Below are 21,846 nucleotides of genomic sequence, written 5' to 3'. Positions count from 1 at the left end.
GCAAAGACCGTATGCGTAGTGACTCTTCAGAATCCTTTTGAATTGTCTGTGGTCTTCCGCTTCGTGGCTTTGATTCGAGGTGTTGGAGAAGGTTGTGAATTTCAGTATTCCCTGCCCTTTTAACAGTTTGGTGCCATATATATGCAATAGAGTCAGCTGAGATTCCAAGCTTCTTTTCAATCTCTCCATATGATGCGTTCATGTATACACGCAAGGTAATAATTGCAGCACGTAGTGGTATTGAGATTTCAGCCATTGTTGAGCATTACTTCATTGCTTCATTCACTCTCATATTCTACGCGTGTACATTTTCTATGCGTGTACATTTTCTATGCGTGTACATTTTCTATGCGTGTACATTTTCTATGCGTGTACATTTTCTATGCGTGTACATTTTCTATGCGTGTACATTTTCTACGCGTGTACTCGGGTACAAGTACATGGTGCTTGATAGATTCCTACAATCTAATTGGCTGTTGTGCACAGACCCTGTGGAAACTTTTGGGCCGCACGAGTAGTATATCGCCAGTTGTAAACCCTCCTTTTTCTTCAATCCGATTCTGCCACTCCCAAAGGATATTCTCTAGCTTTGGCCACTGGCCTAGTCAACGGCGTTGAATTCCAGTGTCTTGGTTCTTATCAAGGGCCTCAAAGTTGCTACTTAGTGATTCAGAAATAGTCGACTGGCTTAACTTGTGATGATATTGTCTTTTAAACCATTCGATACACTGCCGCTGAGTTGGCTTTGGAACTTCTTGGTGGGCCCAGTGTCGAAGGGCACGCCGCTGGTCGACTGTAATCGGCCTTTTTCGAGGCATTTTGGGTGTCTAATGGCCACGTTAAGACAATGAACAGGTTGGAAAAGACGATGATTGTTGAATCGTATTTTGTATGGTAAAAGTATCAGTCCGTGGAAAAATATCGCACAAAAGAGGTTATTGGCTAAAAGAGGATCGTCTTGGCGAGGTTTGACTGTACTCATACAAATCCTCGCCGAATAGTATTTGAGTATTTTGAGGCTCAACTGTAGTATATAGTAATGAAATATGATAACTGTCTACTCGCTATTATCCTCCTCCTCGTCGCCTATAACCCCCCAATCCCGTAGGCAGAGTAGATATCGAAGAGTTGAAGGTAATAACCTGTTCCTTTTCTTTGTGACTATATCACCGCCGACACTAAATATACGCTCTGACGCTGCCGATGAGGCTGGAATTGCCAAATAGTCCCGTGCGATCCGTGATATAACTGGATACTGATACTGCTTTGCCTGTCAATATCTGAGGATATTAGTATTACGGTCGACACCATTCTCTTTGAACCATCGTTGCCACTCAACTTCCTCAATAGAAGGCCCACAATGCTGATACATCTCGTCGTCGGAATCAAGTTCTCTTAGAGTCGTCGCTGCTCAGTTTTCAGCAGCAATAGTAGCTTCAATAGCAGCAACCTGTATATCGTTCTCACGGTCTTTATACTGGTTATAGCAAGCTGCGAACTGTGCTCTTGCCCTATCTCGTTTTACAGTGTCTACACTATTTGGCATATAAAATTCGTATATACTTAAGTTGAATCTTGGGTCGCAGATAGTAGCAATTGACGAGTGGCTTGAGCCTTGATTTGTCACAAGGTTATAATAAGTATCAAGCTTATTATACGATGCTTTACAAGCTGCGCTGATTGCTGCTGTTGTCGATGGAGCGTTTTCCATTGCCTTAAGCTTATTTAAAAGCTGTAGATAGTGTGGAATACAGACGTTCAACGTTGGATAATTATCTGCTTGAATTTGCTCTGCTGGTTTGACGAATATCTTAAAGAACGCCTTTAGTCCATGTAACACTTGCCATTCTATTGATGTAATGATAATATCACGCATACTTAAATCCATCGTTTGCGAAGCACATAAAGCATTGATCGGCTGCTCAAGCTTCAAAGCGTTCTCAAGCATATAATATGTTGAGTTCCATCGTACAGGCATATCGAGGGACATTGAAACCACCTGAATACCCATAGCAGATGCTTGTACTTTCAATGCATATTTCCATGCTCGACGGTTCCGGAAGACATAGATATGCCGGCGTAATTTTATAAGAACCGTTGCCACTTCTTCTTTATTAAGAACGAAGCCTTGAGTATGAGCTAAGCCTTGCTTAAGCCTATATAATTCCGTTTGTTCTGATGGTACAGCTTTTAACATAGTTAAAGCTGCTTGAACCGCAAGGTTTATAATGTGTACCATGCATCGGACGTCGCCTTCCTTTACTGTAAAGCTCCATGGTTTCTGTATAGAAACGACGCTCGTGCATGCCCCTATTTCAAACTCTGCGAGCATTGCTGTATTGTTCGATGCGTTGTCTCTAGTAATTGTAAAGACTCCGTTCGTAATACCAAAGTCGTCCGTAACAGCTTGAAGCTGCTCTGCAAGATATTCACCGGAATGAATGGGCTCCTTTAGATGTATGATATCAAGAACACAGTGCTGGTTGTTACGATATCAAGTGCGCCTTGCAGCTCGAGTGGGGGTTCAGGGGTGTGGGGAGCTTTCCGGGGTTGGAGCGAAGTTTTCAGTTGTGGAGTGAATTCTCAGAACTGGTCTCGCTAAAGAGAATTCACTCCACAACAACATAGCTGTATATAGATCGAGCCACTGCTCGAGTGCTCCTCTTCTCTTTCTTTTCTTCTCTAGATTGAGTTTAATTCATAATACCCAACTGGCGCCCTATGCCTTGGTGAACCGTGACACTGGTGAACCCATTCGTTATTTATCCAATGAACAGTTATTGCAGCGTGCTCTGCACCATTCATTGCAGACCATGAATCAGTCGTAAGTGATAACCGTCCGCCCTTTATTATATGAGCCTGGAGTTCTATCTGTAGCTTCATACGGTGGTTGCAGAATGTCTTGTGTAAATCACACATTAAGGAGCTCGTTGATATAGCTAACGTTGAAGGGCTAAGCTGGTGAATAAGCTGACGAAATGAAGGCCGATCAACCAGACTCATTGGTAAGTTATTAGATACAATAAATGCAAGTAATAACTCTCTATATCGAGAGGCAAGAACGGATCCTCCTACTCGAGGAGTAAAGAATTGTTGGGCGTTTCAGGCTGTTTTCATATTCGGAGCGCCCTGCGAATCCTGCGAACTCTGACTCTGTGAACTCTGAGCATGCTGTAGCAATGGAGTTCCTGGTTTTATAGCTTCGTATAATGCAGGATGCATGCTTTCAACATGCCTCCACAAATTACTCGTGATATTCCATGATAAAAGCTTTGGTTTTGGCTTATAATTACAGCCATCTTGCATACAGACAGGGCTGGTGCTTAACAATGTTCTACTGAATACATTCTTTAAGAACAACGGTGACTGAGTATTTGGGAGTTGTGGCCGTATTTGTAGTAATGGTAGAGCTATCGACGGTGAAGACTCGAATGGAAAAGGGGGTGGTAGATGCTGGATTTCCTCATCTTCGTCACTTGGAATTGCGGATAGCTCAGAGTCGCTCATTCTGGTAGAAATATCAATTGGTATATTATCTATGGATCTATTTCTACGGATCTATCTATGAGGGCGGGGTAAAATCTTCGTAGCTTGGCATCCTGGGCCGTGCTTGCCAAGGACTCGAATAGTATTTGAGTCTTTGGCAAATACTCGCCGAATACCCCAATTTTAGCCCGAATACTGCTCATCGCCGAATACTATTCTGGGGAACACTGGTGTTGTTGGTCGGTCCTGCTGTAGCTGTGAGACACCTAACGGCCTTCCTTAGGAGAAACAATCACAGGCAGAATTAGTGTTGGTAACTGAGTATTTAGCTTCGATAGCACCCATTCAGGGTCGTATGAAACTAGAACTGTAGCTGTGAATCCATTACAGACTGTATTAATAGTCATAAACTCTTTACGGGCCGTAAGGTAAGCTGTAAGGAAGTCTGGTTTATTAATATGATTAACACCAACCTACATATATACTCCTTAATCTGCCGTCGTACGATCACTTTAGAACCACAAAAAGTTGTAACAAGCTCTGAGAGAGTCTTAAGCACAAAACTAGTACAGTCTAGCAATCAACAATGGGTTACTGTAATCCAAGCGGTTAATTCCTAGGGCTGGTGCATACTGCCATTCATTGTAGTAGTAGGTAAAACCCACCTTTTAAGTACCCAACTCATCTCTACTAGCTATTTCTATATCTAAAATGGCTAGACGACAAATGAAACTGGCCTAGAATGGGCCTAGCATTTCGAGAAACATACCAAGCTGCGTACAATTAGCAGATTTCGTCTCCTTATTCTAGATGGCCACGAAAGTCACCACTCCCTTGAATTCGACTCTTACTATAAGGAAAAGAACATCATTCTACTGTATATGCCCCCTCACTCATCTTATATGCTCTAGCCTCTCGATGTTGGCTTCTTTGGCCTACTTAAGAAGGCCTATAGTCAGTAAATTAAGGACAAGATACAGGCAGGTGTAACCCACATCTTGAAGGAGGACTTCTTCCTAGTGTTTGCCACTGCATTCTAGGAGGCAATGACTGTTGATAATGTCCAAGGAGGTTTTCGAGGTGTAGGACTTATTCCACATAACCTAGAAGCAGTCCTGTCGAAGCTAGATATCAAGTTAAAGACACCAACACCTCTAGGGACCTCTAATGGAGTCATAGAAAGTTGGACTTCTAAGACGCCTACTAGCGCTAATGAGGCTGCTTCCTAATCTCAATTACTTAAGGACTGAATCTCACATCACTAAGGAAGCTCTCTAACATCAATCTATAAAGGGATTGATTGTCTAGCGAAGGGAGCACATGTCTTTATGCATAGGATGGCCCTTCTAGAGGCAGAGGTTAAGACACTTCGAGAGACAAACCACCTACTAAGCTGGTGTCACAGGACAAGAAAACAACGTCTTAGACAAGGAGGGACTCTAACAGTAGCTAAGGGACAGGATTAGATGGCGCAAAATGAGGTCGTTGTGCGACTACTACCCTACTGCGTTTCCCGCTTCACCTAGACATCAACCACCTAGACAACCCTTGTTTGCAAAAAATAGGCTAACTTTTGTTGAGTCTGATGGAAGGGCATTTGCTGTGAATTCGGCCATGTAAAGATATTCAACCCAGTTGTCTTTACAATATGTCAAGAGAAGACCTCGACCTTGTAAAGAAGTATAGGAGAGGCAAAGGGAGCTTTGCTAGCTTCAATAAATCCTTTAGACAAGTTGTCTTCAATATACTTCTTTACAAGGTTGAGCTCTTCTCTTGACATATTGTAAAGGGGCGAATGTCCTAGCTTTGAGTCTCCTTTAACCACAATGTGATGATCTGCATATCTATGAGGAGGAAGCTTGTCTGCTACCTGTCTTAAGAACACATCAAGATAATCATAGAACTCTTGTGGGAGGATTGATTTTAGGTCGATCTCTATTGCTTCTTCTTTTGCTTGTTCTTCTAGTATGTCTTTAAATGAAACTGCAAAGACTTGTGCTCCTTTCTGCTTTAGAAGCATATTAAATGCTGCAGCTCCAATCATTGCAATGCTGCAAGGGTTCGTCCGTAGAGGTTGGGAGACCGGTTCTTGAATTTTGCTATCAACTTAGGGACATGTAGTTTCTTGAGTATCCGTTAGTGTAGTGTGCTGGTAATGACCTTTTGTGAAGATGACTTGGTCATTTACCATGTCAAGCATTACTCCATGCTGATTCATCTAAGCTTTCCTAAGAATGATAGAGTGTTTCCTAAGAGTAGTAATGAATAGAGGGCATAGACTTTTAACGTGGTCTCTAATTTGTAGTTGAGGGTATATAGCATGTGTGACTATAGGTCTAGCAGCTCCATTAAATCCTTCAATGTTCTTTGGTTTATAAGTTTGATAGGAGAGATGTTTTCAATTTCACAAATTTGTTTTGCATCAACAGCATTCACAAAGCTTCCACCTGTTGCACTGCTATCCATTAAGGCTTGAATGACAATTTGATTTCTTCCTATTCTGCAGGTAGCTAAGAACAGAGTGTCATAGTCAAAATGTGCAGAGGAGGCAATTCTTGCTGTAGAACCTCTAGCGACGTCTTCTCTAGAGGCTATTCGTTTCCCGACTCATATTGAGCATGCTCTTCTGTAGTAGAGATCTCATTGACTCTAACTTTCTGCTTCTGTAGGCAGTTGCGATCGTGATGACCACTTTCATGGCAATGGAAGCATTTGCCAAGCTTTATAAGCTATTCTTTCTCAGGATCTTAGTAGGGAGGGCGGTAGAGCTTCTTCTGTAGTGCCACTATTTCAACAGCAGTGTAATGGTGGGTGCACCAGATGTGAGAATCTAGCCACCCAAGAAAAGGGATGATTTTACTAAGACAACACACTGTCTTAGGAAACAGAGCCAAAGGGTTGTAGCTTAGACTATTCCACAACGCAGCAATCAGGTGTGTGATGTAGTGAAGTGGTTCAGACAAGTTGCAACAAATGTTGAGTCTGAGAACTCAGGGATAAGTCAGAGGTTAACACCTCACTGACTTTTCAGAAACAAGGAGTAACAAGATCAATGCTTGGAACTTGGAAAAGATGTGGAAGTATGTGATAGTCGATTTACTGTATTGTCTGCTTCCTCTTTCTTAAGGAAAGGGCAATCCTATTTATGCTAAAGGAGTGTAGTTCTCTCATTTTCCAAGACTTTCCATGACTAACCAGGCTTGGTAACTGTAGTCGATGTAAGAGAATCCCATAGAACCATCTCCTAGGTTCGTAGCCCATAGGAAGTAAAAGGAGGTCCAAGGTCAGAGTACCCCTATAGACAAATTATGTCATAACTTAACCAATCTTGTGGGTAACTAAGGAGCAATGACGTGTAATGAATCATAGATGGTTGTAGAAGCTTTTGGAGCTATCGTTCATGTTCCTAGGCCTCTAGTTGATAGAGATATGTCATGTGTAGTATTAGCCCAGTAACTAAGGAGTGATGTCATGTAATGAATCATAGAGGGTTGTAGAGATATGCTATGTGGTCATATCGGCCCAGTAACTAAGGAGCAATGACGTGTAATGAATCATAGAGGGTTGTAGCAATTGTTGAGTAGTATTGCTCTTGTTGCTGGTGTGACAAGCGAAAATATGTATAGTGACTTGTAGGTTTGAGGAGGAGATTTCTAAGTTTGCTCTTGAGTTTGATAGCAAACTGAGTGCAACGAATGTCAGTATGACACCTCGGACATCCGTCTGTAGATGGCTCCTTCGCATGCTGACGCATATGAGTCTCATGTGCGATCCTCGCGCACCAGTTCATGTCCCTGATGAATACCTAGCTGCGCTTCCCCCTGATCCTGTTATCACTGCACTTGAGCAGGAGTGAGAGCAATTGAAAACTGGGGCGTACAGAATCCAGGGGATGAGCATCGAGGCAGAAGTCCGGCGACTTACAGGTGCGATCGGTAGTGCTAGGACTAAGCGTCGAAACATCATCTCTCAGGAATTCCAGGATGAATATTTCTGCCGCCGCCCAACAGAAGACATTGAGAGGCATAACAATGGACAGCACGATGAAGAGTACATCGAGCCAGTGGTTGAGCATCAGATCCCACAGAGGACGCAGTGAGTCATTTTATCTGTCCTTGCATCACAGATATCACACCGCAGAATGCTGTCAAGTGTCACATTCAGGTCACCGAACTCATGCTGGCTCTCTGCAAATGCCGTGAGGTTCCCTCACGATACTGTCTTCACGTCGGCATTCCTCCAAGTATCTTCAAAGAAGAGTCCCCTGAGCCCGGGCCCCTCGATCCCATTTTCCCCCTTGATTGCAGCAAGAAGCAGTGCCCATTCTGCATCGGGGATGAATCGAAGAGCTACAAACAGAGGATAGGTGAATTTTGCTGCCCTGCGACGATGATGAATCATGTTGAAAACATTCACCTTAAAGGACGAGACCTGGAGGCTAAGATAGAGTGTTTTCACCCAATATGCAAGTCGCAAGGGCTCGTTCTCGAAAAGTTGGAGTATTTCAAAAGTCACGTGGAGTTGGTTCATAAGATCACACTTTGAAGATAATGAAAGCTGCTCTTGAACCGCCTATAGAGTTAGAAGTAAAAAGTGGCATGGTGCTTTTGGTTTGATCTTTTTAGATTTGGCGTTTGGTTGTCATATGCGAATAGACCTTGTTTGTCTCACGAGATTTATTAGGTAATCACTAGCGACAGAGACTAAGCATAGATATTATACAGAGTTGAAGTCTGTATTTGACTGTATTAGCAAGAGTCTTCCAAAGGACTCTCCCGTCCTCGAAGTCCTCAAATGCCAGTCTACTGATGACTTCATCACCAAGAGCTGTCGCAATGATCGTCCCTGCCTTCTGTTGCTCAGCAGTACCATCCTTGGTGACACTATCTGTCTTAGCCACAACGTATGGCCAGAGACCCGCTCCCTGAAGGAGAACTCTCATTTTGATAGACCAAATTCCGTATGTTCAGGAGTCACTCAACTGCTGTGTCAAGTATCAGGGGTACCATAAACCGGTGTACAGTCACCGACCACTGCTATTAACTGAATCACTAAACCACCCGCGAAGCCACCGAACGTAGATAATTAATTTGCTCGTTAACATATGCAATTTTAGAGCGATAGATGTAAATTATAATTGAAAGCTCTACAAAATAAGCCCCCATAGTATATAGTATAAAAAATGAGTATTCTAGTACCCGTCTGCTTGAATGCATGCCTCAGGGAGGAGTTCTGCTTCTAGAACCTCAAGGTATGAGTTTGCAGTATATCCAAACTTCTTTGACTCAAAGTCACGGTCCATAAGGTATAAATTGCTCTGGCCTTCTGCCCAAAAGGCCCCCCAAACCATGATCTTCATGTTCTTCTTTGTACTGTAGGTTTGGATCATCTCCCGCTGCCACTTCTGAGCAGGTGTGCGGAAACACCACTCGATCCTGTTACCCTGCCCCCGCTCAACAGAGCACTCATCACTCCACACAACTTGACCCCAATCCTCTGCTGTCCAATTCCTCCGTGCTAAACACCATGCAAGCCGTTTAGCTGCATGTATTGGCAGTAGGAAAGGGCAACACTTTGCACGCCAATTGCCTATGCCTGCTTCTTGTAGTATCCTCTTTATAGTTGATGTTGAGCAAGCAACATTACAAGCATCCTTTACTTCTTGGTATGTATCCTTTGGGTTAGGCATACGTGGCAGAGTATAAGGCATTGCTCTGCTTCTATATATGACTTTCCCCGTGGTGTATGGGGTAGGCTCTTGCCTTCAGTGCGTATTGAGTCAACTGCAATTGTATATTGTACGGTGCTTCGGTCAAGGTTTAGGTCGTGTGCAATCTTAGTAGGTGTTGCACCCTCTGACTGCCTCCCAAGAATCTGCCCACGTTGGTATGGGCTTAATTGGCCACCAGGCTGTCGATTCCCATCAATTGGAGCCAAAGCCCTCCGAGTTGGTGGCATAATTATGGTTGTTGTACAAGGAGGGGTGGGTTACGTGACGCGATTTACATGTCAAATTGGAATTCGGTTAATAGCAGTGGTCTAGTACTGTATGTATGAATGCATTTCTGAAAACGCTCCAAGATTGTACCGATAGACCCTTGCCAAAAGAAGTGTGGACATGGCAAACCCAGGAGAGGTAAAATCCGTTGTATAAAAAGACAAAAAACATACAACAGTGGGTATTCGCTGGTGGTCACCCACCCAACTACTAATCCACCGATCTCAAGTTTATGTATGGCAGAGCGGACGGGATGCCCAGTTCTATTGAGTCTATGGTCGTATGTGATAATTATTTGCTTATAAAAAAATACGTATCTCTATAAACCCTGCTGAGCGACGTTTTATATAGCCTGCTTCCCATGCGGATATCTGTTACTTGATCGAGAACCAAGCAGACTTCGGGAGACTCGACCACGGAGAGGACCAGCGACGACGCCCAAAGATAAGCTTGTGAGTCTAAGCTCCAGGTTAAAATATATGCCGCCACAGAGCCCGGAGGTGGGCTCATTGCTCATACGTCGTCACCTGCGGCTGCTTAGCTTAGATTCTAAAAAAGCTCTTCTACGACAGTTTAGATCCTAGAAGAGCTCTTTTTGAAGGTCGGCAGACTAGCCCGACAAGCAAGCGCAAACTTCCTGCTTCTTTCACGCTACTTCTTTCCCGGCGCTTTGCTGTTGCCATTGGTGTCAGTCTAGTACAAGTGGCACTCACTGCATCGTTCGACACCATTATTCCCCTCTTCGTCCGCGATACTTTCGGATGGGATTCAATCGGTGCAGGCCTGATTTTTCTCCCAATTGCGATACCCGCTGCGGTAAGCCCTGTGGCGGGATAGATGTCAGACCGATATGGCCCGCGTTGGTTAGCAGCAACCTCTCTCCTGCTCGCTTGCCCATGACTTGTCTGTCTGCAGTTTGTAACGCATAACAGCATGTCTCAAAAAGTACTTTTGGTCATCCTTCTTTTTGGAATAGGGCTATGTGTCAATATAATCTTGCCCCCTGCGATGGCCGAGATCGCCTACGTTATCGAAGCGAAGGAAATGAAGGAGCCAGGTATCTTCAGCTCCTCTGGCGCATATGCGCAGGCATATGGTCTTTCCTGACAGGCTTTCACTGCAGGAGGTCTCGTTGGTTCGCTTTGGGCCGGCATGATCATTGACCGGTCGGGATGGGGTACTGTGACATGGACACTAGGATTACTGAGTGCAGTAACTGCGATTCCAGCAGTCGCTTGGATGGGTGGCAGGCTTCGGATGGAGGAGATGAGAAAATGGGAAGATGCAGAAATTCCAGCGGACACAGCTAGTTGTTAGAGTAGCTCTGCATCTCGCTTTGTAATTCAATCAGGATCTTTTTGGTCTGCACAGTGGTGTGTTATGCGTGGACCACCACTTAATGAAAACTGTTAAAGGCCCCGCTGATATAAACCAACGTGTGAGAAGGGAAGGAATAGATGCACGGGGGAACAACGATGATGGAGTACACGGTATGGCCTATGGCGAAACTAAAGGATGAAATAATATCTTCGTTATTGAGACAAAACCTATTCACATAACTCACGTATGCGACTCCTCTGTCTCCTTATCTCCCAACTTTTACGCTTCCGTGCTTTTCAGCAGTAAGTAGTAGCACCAAGGCAGTCCCGGAAGTCGGCAGCAAAAAGTTGCTTCCCACGATCTTCCCGCTCGAAGCTCTCACTCCCGCTCTAGTAGCAAGGTTTCACTTCAGTGCTTTTGAAGCCAATCTTGTTCCACATCCCTCCAATGTTCTAAGAATCCCCACTTTGAGTCTGGATGTGACCTCTCGCCTGCCTCATTTGCAGCGCTTTTAAAAGCCGGTTTTGGTGCTACTGTAACTTGGGAGTTGCTTCATTGGTATTCCCTTCCATTGCGTAGAAAATACAATCAATACAAACTTTAACAGCTTCTTTTTGCAGTACTATTTGTGGTTCAAAGGTGCTATCATATTATTTGTACTCTGGATTACGCCTATGTCTAGCTTCTATGTTGTACCTTTATAATTGCTCTTCTGGTCCTCTGTCTATAGTAAAGGAGCCACAACGGCCAAGAAGGCGGGATGACACAATCCATAGCACAGACCACACAGCGGAAAACTGCCAGATCCGTTTAGCCCTGATTCGCAGCTTCTCACCAAAGTCTGTTGGCCGCTCTGGTACGATAATTCTGTACAGGTGTTTGCAAAAGGTCTCTGGGATTAACTGTCCTATTCTCTTGACCATGATTTCCATATCTTCCCTAAGTCGGGCATGCCTCTGTCTTGCCATATATTAACGGCAGGCTGTTTTTTATGGAGCTCGGAGGCCAAAGAATAATGATTAGTTGATTGCTTAGGGGTTGGTAGCGGCGTTGAGGCTCGCGGTATATCAACAAGGCGCGCTAGCGAATCCTGGCTAGGATATTGACCTGGGGATGGAGATGTGCTGGGCGTTCTTGGGGAGAAAAGTTGATGTACAAATTCATGTCAACGAAGGTTTCCTCACCGGAACCTGACTGCTGCAAGCTACCGTTTTGGGACTCGAGAAATTCTCGCTCATGATCACTGAAATGTGACTGTTCACACCAATCACCGTCCTGGGAATAGTAATCCGTCATATCGCTGGTGGACTGCTCATCAGAATCCCCAAGAGATTCTGAGGGGCCAGCATCAGGAGGTTGCCCCTGAGAGTTTCCAATGTCTACATGTATACCTTCTACTTAGGCTGCGCACTACTCGCTCAATACTCGGCTCACTCGCTCAGTGGGTTACTCAGCTGGGTGAGTAGCTGAACCTTTTACTCGACTCGGTGAGTGAGGTCAATACTCAGTTACTCTGTAAAAACCCAGTGAGTACTCGGCTATCACGTGTAAGATTTATGCATCATGTGAACAGTCCCTCATACGATTAATACTGTTTTATGGTTAAGTTAAAGTATTACATCTATCAGCATCACTCTCGCCATCTCTAGTAAGCTGTGAGAACGAATCATGTATATTCCTCTATCTAAGTACCACGATTATCAGAAGATTATCAGAACGCTATTATCTATTATATATGCTTAAGAACATCTCTCCACCTTGCTTGATGAGGCCGGCCAGACCTACTAATACCTAAAGTATTTATGGGGTCTTGACGAGTAGCTTGAAAGATATTAAGTAAATCTCTTCCAGTCTTCTGAGCATGTTGGATAGGCGTTGGTGGTGAGGACGGCATATCCTTCTCTTCATCTTCATGAATAGTTGGAAGTATAGGCTCCTCATTATTACCATCTTCTCTTATATCTTCGTTATCTAGGATATCATCATCTGGGATGTCGTATAAGGTCTCATTAAGATGGTCAGCCCTATCTCTTTCTTCACCTTGTTGGTAGCGCATTTGTCGTTCTTCATGTGCGGCTTGTGATAAGTTTTGCTGTTGCTGTGGCCGCTGAGGGTTAAACGGAGGATATTGTACCTTTGAATATGTCTCTCGGATATGTGTATTTGATCGTAGTTCTTCTTCATCGCTGATATATTGTAACTCGATAGAATTGCACATCCGTTGTCGTTGTGCCTCATACTCTTCTTCTACTTGCTCCTCAGTCATATCAACGACGTCCATCATACCTGCAAGCTTGTCACCATGACATTGATGATTCTTGTATTGTCGAGAGTAATATACAAGCATAATACTCTTAATTGTCTCAGGATTAAGTTGGCCACGTCGGTGGGCACACACATCCCTTGCGGCACTAAAGACTCGCTCAACTCCAGACTCAGCAGCAGGAATACAAAGTATATCACGAGCCATTGCTGATAGACCAGGAAATTGCTCTTCCTTTTGTTGCCAAAATAGCAATATCTTTGTGTACACATGTGCTATACAAGTTAGAATAAGATTACTAGAAGATTACCAGAAACTTACGAGCATCAAGATAGAGATCAGCCTCATTCACATATTCCTCTCTCTGGCCCCGAGTCCCATTTAATGTCTGACTTTGCTGCAATACTAAGGCTAATGGATCCATATCTGCATCTCATAATCCTAATTGACTCGCAACTCGCACTGTAGAGTACTGCTCTTTATAAAGAGTCTTAAACTGTTGTTCAAACTCTGTCTCCCAATTTCGTATTGAAAAGTCAAGCTTGCAAACCTTTTTGTTAAAGTGTGAGAGCTTCACACTAGGATTTAAGATACTAGCAAATGCGAAGATAGATCCAGTATTTGTGTATAGCTTGTTATAATACTTCTTAATCTTCTTCTCTGCAGCATCGATTGCTAAAGTCATCTTTGCTACCCATGGATATGTCTTATGCCATAGCCAGTGCCGAGTTCCTTCAAGCGTTGATAAGAGTTTTTGATATACTCCGAGTGTATAGCAGACAGTAGGTCCAGCTGACGATCCAATGTTTGTTGTAAAGAAGTTGAATGGTCTTGTAAGATCAATGATGTATTCAATGTGCTTCCATTCTACCTCGCCAAGTCTAAACATATGAGCACCATGATCGCCTCGGGTATATTGATTGATTGTTGACTTAAGTTGCTGTGCTCGCAGAAGCACATGGCATGTCGAATCCCATCGAGTTGATACATCTTGAATAAGTTGAAGAAGTCTCTGAGATGGTTGACCCCGGTTCATGTTTGCCTTTTGCAAAGTCATAAACCTGTTCCTTCGAGTATGACTTGAATTAACAAAGATAGTGAGCTTCCGGAGCTATGAGATATTAGAAAAAGCTACCAGAAGATTACCAGAACTAACAAGAGAATATATACCTTTCCAAGTGTAAATCTGATACCCTTGTCTTTTTGTAACTTTGCAAGGCCCTCCATCTGGTTCTCTTCTTCCCAGTTCATTAAGATCTCTTGATTTGTTGGCGTAATCCAGATTCGGCCAAGGAGAGCACTAAGGGCAAGTTGAATAACATGAGCTAGGCAGGGTATGTGTTGTACCTTTCCTCCAATAAAATGCTCGTTGTCCGCAATACTATCAAGCATTATTTCCACATCTCTCATCATCGAAGTGTTGTTTGACGCATTATCAGTCGTAATGGATATAATTCGTCCTTCTAAATGCTGCCTAGGTGTGATAACTTTTTCAAGTATTCCACATAACTCAGCACCAGTATACTCTGTATATATAGGTTCAAAGCCAATCAAGACCTCTTGCATTTTCCAATGACGGTCGATAAACGATGCAATAACACCCATAAACGAAAGTCGAGTAACACTTGACCAACAGTCGAGCGATAATGCAATCTTTGAACCAGGAACAACATCTTGTAGCATCTCTTCTTCGATTTGTGTGAGCTTTGTTGTTAAGAGGTTTCGAATAGTTGTTGCTGAGGGTAGTGGATAGTGAGGATTCTGTAAGATAGCAAGCCTTTTCCATTCAGTATCCTCGACTGAGCGGAACGAGCTATGAGTCGAGATAACTGTGTATAGAACTTGTTCATAAAATGTCTCTTGTGTGAGAATATGATCCTATTATAGATATTAACCTACATGATTCTGGTAATAATCTGGTAATCCTTACTTGTTGAGGTCGCATTTGATTGATTCGCATTTGATAGAGACTATCCTTACCCATCCGTGACTTCTTTTTGCAAATGTCCGATGCAAGATGTGTTGCCATAGACTTTGGGCCAGCAGACTTGATTGCAGGATGCGTAAGGGCCTTCGAACAATAAGTACAAATGACACATGGTTCTCCAGAAAGCCAGTCTGCTCCTTGGTGATAACTTCTCCAGTATTGAGAACTCTGGTTCGTTGAATCCCATGCAATCTTCGTAAGGAGTTTTGTAGTATGATCTGAGTGTTGTTCATACCATCGTGATAGCTTCCACCACTCAATGAATACATCGTGTGTATCCTTAGCCCATTTGATGAATTGGTTTAATTTGCCAATATATTCAAGGCCTGCAGGGACTTGATTTAACGAGGATAGTCGTTGAGAAGATGGAAAAGAGTCTGAGAATACATCTGCAATAGGATTGTCAGAATCAAACAACTCTGAGTATTGAGATGACATTTGGCAAATTGCTCGATTATCAGAAGGTTACCAGAAGTCTGGCTACGATGAAGTACTTAAATTTCTCTATAGCCCCTATTCGCGTTGGAAAACCAGGTACTCCAGCGCTATAACTTTAGCAAACTCAAGTTCTCCTCTACTCTAGCTCCAGGAACAACATATCCTGCGCAGCTGATACCTTAGCCCACTTTTCCTTATCAAACTTCTTAGAGTAGACAAGTAAGAACGCCTCTTTGAAGCTAGAACTATGAGTGGATATTTGCAACCATCCATTGTCGACAAGATTGTAAGACTTTGGGTACCACTGCACAGGTCCTGGTAATTAGGCCCACTTTCCAAACTGCCTGCTCGTACAAACAGAAATATTTATGTGGTGGGATAACCTCGTGAAAAGTGCTATAATAAACAATTAGTATTGCCAGAAGATTGCTAGGATGATCAGAGACGTACCCTTCCTCTACATCAATCCATGGCATATACTCAAAGAGACGCTCAGGCTTCTTTCTCAGCTTTCCAGCCTTTCTCGTATATGAGTGGATACAGCTATCCCAGAAATGTTGCCACTTGCGGAAATTGGACTCTTCATGGGCCTATCAACTATTAGTATCACCAGAAGATTACCAGATTATGAGGTAGCATACATCAATGTGCGCTTGAGTTAAGAGAGCCTGGGTGCTAGTGATCTCTTCATCGGAAAGCTCATCTGGTAGAACAGCCTCGTCATTTAAAATATCTCGCGCTGTAACATAAGCTCCAACTCCAAATCGTCTTCAACCTCAGTATCCTCCCATTCGCTGTTATGATTGTCATCGATTGGAATACTTGAGATACCCTCAAATGCAGCAAGCTCAGACAGAAGTTGTGGCGGAGTAGATGGTGGTGCTTGTGGAGAAGAAGAAGAGGCGCTAATATTCTTGACTTTCTGATTCGCAATGCAAGATGCATGGGTACCCTTCTCAGTCCTGTTTATAGTTAGATTGAGGCTACCAGAGATTACCAGAAGGAACTTACCAAACACGAATACGCTCAACCTTCAATTCATTCTGTAGACGTGTCTTGTCTTCAGTAGAGGCAGCGATACTTTTTTAAGTAGTAGCTCAGATCAGCATGGTCAGCCTTGAGTGCTAAGTGAACAGCCTTCTCATCTTCAGTAAGGTTGGAGACGCGGTTGCGAGCTTTGATAGTATTCACATTAGTGGAGAGTTCTTCAGGTGCCTTGCGTTTCGCCATACTAAACACGTGATTAGCAGAAGATCGCCAGAAGTTCTGGCTATAGAATCAAGATAATAAACTTACTTGAAGTCCTAGTGAAGAGGTGAAGGCGCAAAAGGGAAGAAGAATGTGTAGATCGGAGAGTAACCAAGGAAGGTGGTTCTAAGGTCGTGGTTATTTTAAAGTTGCAAACAGAAATATTCGTGAAGGAATATTTACCTACAAAGAATTACTGTTCCAAAAGCAACACCACAACGCGAACCTTCATATAAAACACATACCTTTCAACCTCTACCTCTTTTCTATACTCTTCTTCTGCAATATTCTTCCTACAAACTCACTGTAAGTACACATATCTTTTGATCTACTTCTTTGTCTTGTGTTTACTTCACTAACTCACCTTGATATTAGCAAATTGTTACGGCTACGGTAACGTGACATCATGGTTACAGGACCAGGGCCTAGTAACATGACGTGTGAGTCACAGGGGGCAAGCGGGGTAGGCTGCCATGTGACGGGGCTAATGGATAGTTGCAGAAACTAGTGGATATTGGATAGTTGAGCTATCCATGAACTATCCTGAATATCTAGCTATCCGCCAACTATCCAGATTACCCATGAGGCACAACGCCACTATATAAGTAGATAGTATTTCCTTAGATAGGAGCTTCATGCTCAACTCAATATAGTATTCTTTACAATACTGTAACGTGTTACTTGGAAAGCCTTTGTGTCTAATCCCCTGCCTCCTCTGTTAAGTCAACCTTACGCAAGAAACCTCTGTGTCTTCTATCGTTTAGAAGTCAGCATTACAGGGGGCTCATCGTGAGCTATATGTGTAGCTGTACGTATAATTGTATGTGGCTGAAATTGCTGTAGCCCACTAAGCAGAAGTTATGTTTGATTTTGAAAATCTAGCTTCTCTTGCTTGTATGTATGCCTCTATCTATTCTAACTTATGTATACGTCGGAGTTGCGCCTCATTAAGGTGAGATAGAGCTGTTATAAGGTGTTTTTTCAAAGGTCTAAAAATTGCAACATCAAGTGGTTAGAGTATATGTGAGGTATGTGGAGGTGGTATAAGGAGCAAAATTCGATTCTATATACAGTGTGATATGAAGCTTCTGCTTATATGGCTGTCATGGCCATCGTAGATAAGGAGGCTTTGTTGTAGTTGTCAATTTGAAAGTGTTGCTTTTTCCCTTATAGAGGGCTTAAAAACGTGTTTTAGCCACTCTAATCCATGAAGATTACTTGTAGAGGATAATCGGGCAAGGATCGAGGTTATCAAGCTACTTTTCAAATCTTAACTTTACACGCACTTCGCATTTTCCATCCCGAGACATCTGCTGCTCACTCGTCGTACATATCATACAGTCACATTGCATCTGCACAAGTGAAGTGGGGTAAAACTTTATTATAACCTATTTGATGCAGCTCGAGTAATCCGACCCATTCACTGCTGCAGAAGTGATTCAAGAGCCACAGGTTTTGCCCTCTTGACGCTAGAGCCAGTCATAGGGCTCAAAGAGGCTAATACTGACAACGGGACTAATTAGTTTACAGGAAGCCCCATCGCAACCCCCAACATTGCCGTACACATGTCCTCCAACTCTACTCCTGCCAACTCCTCCCGCCAACTCTGCTCCTGCTATCTTCCGGCAGCCGTTCCTCTGATAGAGGAACAGTTGCGCGACGATAGCATAAATGCAAAGGTACTGACCTCTACTTCTCCTCAACTTGCTCCACTGCCTCAACCTTGGCTAGGGTATCGACATAAGATACCAGTTTCAGTCTCCGTAAGTAGAGGTTATGAAGGTCGACACGTCTCTTCGCCTCCCCGATGTTGTGGCCCGCAATCAGGATTATGGTAAAAAATGACTCGATGATGCTAGGAGGGACATTGCAGAGGAGCTGTCCAGTAACACTCCATTTCATCGCACTAGCACCAATGATGAGACCTAATATGGTGATTGCCCCCAAGACGACGGTCTGCTCATGTGAGCAGATATTACCCACCCAAATCGAGATTCGGCAAGTAAGAGAGTTGTCCGCAACGCGCTCTTCGTCGAGCTTCTCCACGCCAATGATGGCAAGCATATCCATATCGGAGTTTTCTACGTGGGCGAACTCTTCGTTCTCGTTGTCCCCGAGTACAGTGCAGACATTGCGAAGAACGAAGCCATCGTTTAAGCCAACCAACCCGGCATATGTACCAATGAGAAGCCACCAGTTCGCATTGAAGTGCAGTGCTGGACCGATCGCTACCCAAACGACGAGGACAAAGATTAGAATCATGATCCCAACAAGAGTCCCGACGAGATCCGCGTAGTAATCGATTGCACGCTGAATTCTGCTTCGCTTGTGAGCGGGGATAAGAACGGCCGGATTTTCGATGTTGTCTCCGGTGACCGTACGAAGTCTGAGCTCGAGAGCAGCGTCAACCTTCCAGATAGATTCGAGGCATCTTGTCATGTACTTGGTGTGTCGTTCGCGAATGTTGGCCAAGAAGGCCAATATGAACACCATCAATGCTGAAGTAGACGAGTTGATGTATAGCTGCCATGTGTCGGACCAATTGCAGTACTTGCCGAATCCAATCCAGATGAATATGCACACCCAGAAACCGAAGACTGTGACAATATGACCCATAAACGTAGAAACTGCAGTGGAGATTCGACCCAGCCAGTTCTCGGCAGGGAGTTCGGACTCGAAATCTGTCTGCTGTAGCTCTTGGAATTGTGTTGACTTGACTTTCTTATATTTTCCGCTCCTGATGAGTTGGTTTAGCATTCTCTTGTGGCTGGTAGTGCGCGACCTCAGACAAGCGGCGACGACCATGAGGGACTCGTGAGAATTCAGCTGCTGTCGCATGAGGAAGGCGTCGAAGACCATGTTGATGATAGCTTGAGAATCGGAGATGGTGAGCTGCCAAGTGTTGGACTGGCCGAATGGAATGCCCAAGAACGCCCACGTAAGGAGGGCGATGATGAACGTGAAGTAGACAAACTCGGAACCAGAGGCTTCAACAACCTTGTCGAGCCAACGATCCAAAACCCTAGGCTTGGTCGTGACAGTGTAGGTATTGATGTTCTCCACGGAGATATCGAAACCCTTCTCCTGGTTACATGGCTCCGTGTTCAGGACTACCTGGGTAGGTGCCGCGCATTCGACGCCGTGTCGAACACCTGGAGCCCGAAGGATCCTGAATACTCGTTCCATCCTGGCGACAGTATGGCCAACTCTGGGTTGAATTCCAAGAAAATAAGGGGGGTTAGGGAATGGTATGGTGCCTGCGGGAATATCGAGACAACGGGTCTTGCAATATCAGGGAGCACACAGTTCTGCATATGACGTTAGTAGGCGGAAAATTGAACGATAAGACGGATTCTCATGTAGATGAACCAATATCGGAAGCATCTTGCCGCCATTCACGACACGGGGAGGGTTGCAGCGGACTAACCTTCATTCTATGGCGGTCGCGTGGGCTTTGGCAACTCGCCAACAGGCTTGGTAGAGCCTGTTGGTCGGTGTGAAGAGATGATTTCCGCCAGCTTTTCGTAGGAGACTATTCTCCTGTTGTTATTCTTGTGGTTTGGTTTGAAAATCGAGTTGATTGTTGGGTGTGGTTGTATTTTAAAAGAAAGCAAGGTGAAAATAAAAAGAAAAGAAAGGAAGAAAAGGAGAAAAGGAGAAAAGAAGAAAAGAAGAAAAGAAGAAAAGAAGAAAAGAAGAAAAGAAAAGAAAATAAAAATAAAATAAACCCGTCATGCGTGATGGTGCGTGAGGCTACAGGGCGTCCCGTCCTGTGCGCGGCTCACCCCATCAAACCCATCACCACCACCACCACCACCTTCTGCCAACCTACCTAACCACATTATGGTACGCCAGAAGATCCAGAAACCTCAAGAACTCGATAATCAAATATCTAAAGCAGTACTAGGAGTCCAGAATAAAAAATATAATTCATCATATGAGGCTGCTAAGGCCCTAGGGCTGTGTGAGAGAACCATACAACGGCGTGTTAGAGGTGGCTTAACACGTACAGAAGCGCGCCAGCAACAGCAGCTCTTGTCAAAAAATCAAGAAAAGACCCTTCTTAAGTAGATTAAAGGACTTACTATAAGTGGCTACGCTCCTAGCCATCGGATATTACGCGAGGTTGCAGAGGAGGTCTTCCAAACCCAGGTGAGCTGACCTACAGAGTTGACCAGCTCAGTCAAGTCAACAAACAACCAACCCATCAAACCTGCCATAATCTAGCACACTCGGCTATTTCTAACTAGTGCTTGGCAGACCCCATCAAATCAACCGGCCTACCAGCAGACCCGACCGACGCGACTAACGCGACCAACTCAATTGACCCGACCGACTCAATTGACCTAGCCACTCAACAACCACAACCTCAAATACCTAAGTTACCTCTTAGGCAAGATTGGGTTCTCGATTCATTCAAAGGCATCCTAACTTACGTGTTAAGTTAGGACGTAGAGTTAAGGCACAAAGGATGAATGGGGCTATTAAAGAGGTGTTAAAGGGGTGTTTGACATGTACAAGAGCCTTATAACAGAGCAAAAAATCGAAAACTACAACACCTATAACATGGATGAGACTAGATTTTCAATTAGGACAATGTAATCTATATGAATTATAGTTGATTCTACACTCTAGACGCGTTTTCAAGCCTATCCTAGCCAGTAGGAATGGGTCTCTGCTGTTGAATGCATCTGTATAGGTGGCATAGAAATCACCCCCCTCAATATCTTTAAGGGCTAGAATGTCCTATAGATCTGGATTCTAAAGGAGGTTATAAGCAAATGACTTCTCTATAAATACAAAAGGATGGCGGCCCCCGTTGCGGGATCGCCATTCTCTATGTTAAGAATCTCTTTAGATAACCGCCAAGTGGAAATCTGCGGGGGATGATAAGCGTTGGGCGGGCTTACTCGAGTCAATCGCGCTTTCCAAAAGACATGGAGGATTCCCTTCCAGAGGAATGCCAACGTCCGGAGGAGTCCGAGCTGCCTTTTTCCGCAGCTTGAGCCATAACATGGCCCCCATACATATTAAAAGGAGTATGGTCGTCACCACAGCCATAATAATTTTGCCCGGGTGTGTGGAGAGTGAAGCGTCAATGTGATC

General features: G+C 44.0%; 4 protein-coding genes across 4 annotated transcripts; 1 reads left to right on the top strand and 3 right to left on the bottom strand.

Annotated features, from left to right (window-relative positions):
• Nucleotides 1-7,695: 7,695 nt before the first annotated feature.
• VC83_00418 (uncharacterized protein) lies at nucleotides 7,696-8,428 on the bottom strand (the record flags this gene model as incomplete). Its single annotated transcript, XM_024464112.1, has 2 exons — nucleotides 7,696-8,058; nucleotides 8,258-8,428. The coding sequence occupies 2 exons, from the start codon at nucleotides 8,426-8,428 to the stop codon at nucleotides 7,696-7,698; spliced, it is 534 nt and encodes a 177-aa protein (XP_024328396.1).
• A 1,333-nt stretch (nucleotides 8,429-9,761) lies between these two features.
• VC83_00417 (uncharacterized protein) lies at nucleotides 9,762-10,801 on the top strand (the record flags this gene model as incomplete). The annotated part of the gene is made up of 3 exons (XM_024464111.1): nucleotides 9,762-10,347; nucleotides 10,461-10,541; nucleotides 10,608-10,801. The coding sequence occupies exons 1-3, from the start codon at nucleotides 10,335-10,337 to the stop codon at nucleotides 10,799-10,801; spliced, it is 288 nt and encodes a 95-aa protein (XP_024328389.1). The 5' UTR covers nucleotides 9,762-10,334.
• Nucleotides 10,802-15,628: 4,827 nt separating this feature from the next.
• VC83_00416 (uncharacterized protein) lies at nucleotides 15,629-16,722 on the bottom strand (the record flags this gene model as incomplete). Its single annotated transcript, XM_024464110.1, has 6 exons — nucleotides 15,629-15,731; nucleotides 15,943-16,082; nucleotides 16,134-16,231; nucleotides 16,324-16,454; nucleotides 16,504-16,535; nucleotides 16,684-16,722. The coding sequence occupies 6 exons, from the start codon at nucleotides 16,720-16,722 to the stop codon at nucleotides 15,629-15,631; spliced, it is 543 nt and encodes a 180-aa protein (XP_024328388.1).
• Nucleotides 16,723-18,109: 1,387 nt separating this feature from the next.
• On the bottom strand, nucleotides 18,110-20,393 carry FET4 (low-affinity Fe(2+) transport protein). The gene is made up of 2 exons (XM_024464109.1): nucleotides 20,168-20,393; nucleotides 18,110-20,048 (listed from the first exon to the last, which is right to left on the bottom strand). The coding sequence occupies exon 2, from the start codon at nucleotides 19,924-19,926 to the stop codon at nucleotides 18,430-18,432; it is 1,497 nt and encodes a 498-aa protein (XP_024328391.1). The 5' UTR covers nucleotides 19,927-20,048; nucleotides 20,168-20,393; the 3' UTR covers nucleotides 18,110-18,429.
• Between the last annotated feature and the right edge of the window lie 1,453 nt (nucleotides 20,394-21,846).

This window comes from Pseudogymnoascus destructans (assembly GCF_001641265.1).
Source record: "Pseudogymnoascus destructans isolate 20631-21 unplaced genomic scaffold scaffold_1, whole genome shotgun sequence".
NCBI lineage: Eukaryota > Fungi > Ascomycota > Leotiomycetes > Thelebolales > Thelebolaceae > Pseudogymnoascus > Pseudogymnoascus destructans.
Note: the sequence above shows the minus strand (reverse complement) of the source record. Positions and strands in the feature narration are given on the sequence as shown.

What these genes read in the sequence shown, in the direction of transcription:
- FET4 (XM_024464109.1), bottom strand. Translation starts at nt 19,926, where the DNA reads ATGGAACGAGTATTCAGGATCCTTCGGGCTCCAGGTGTTCGACACGGC.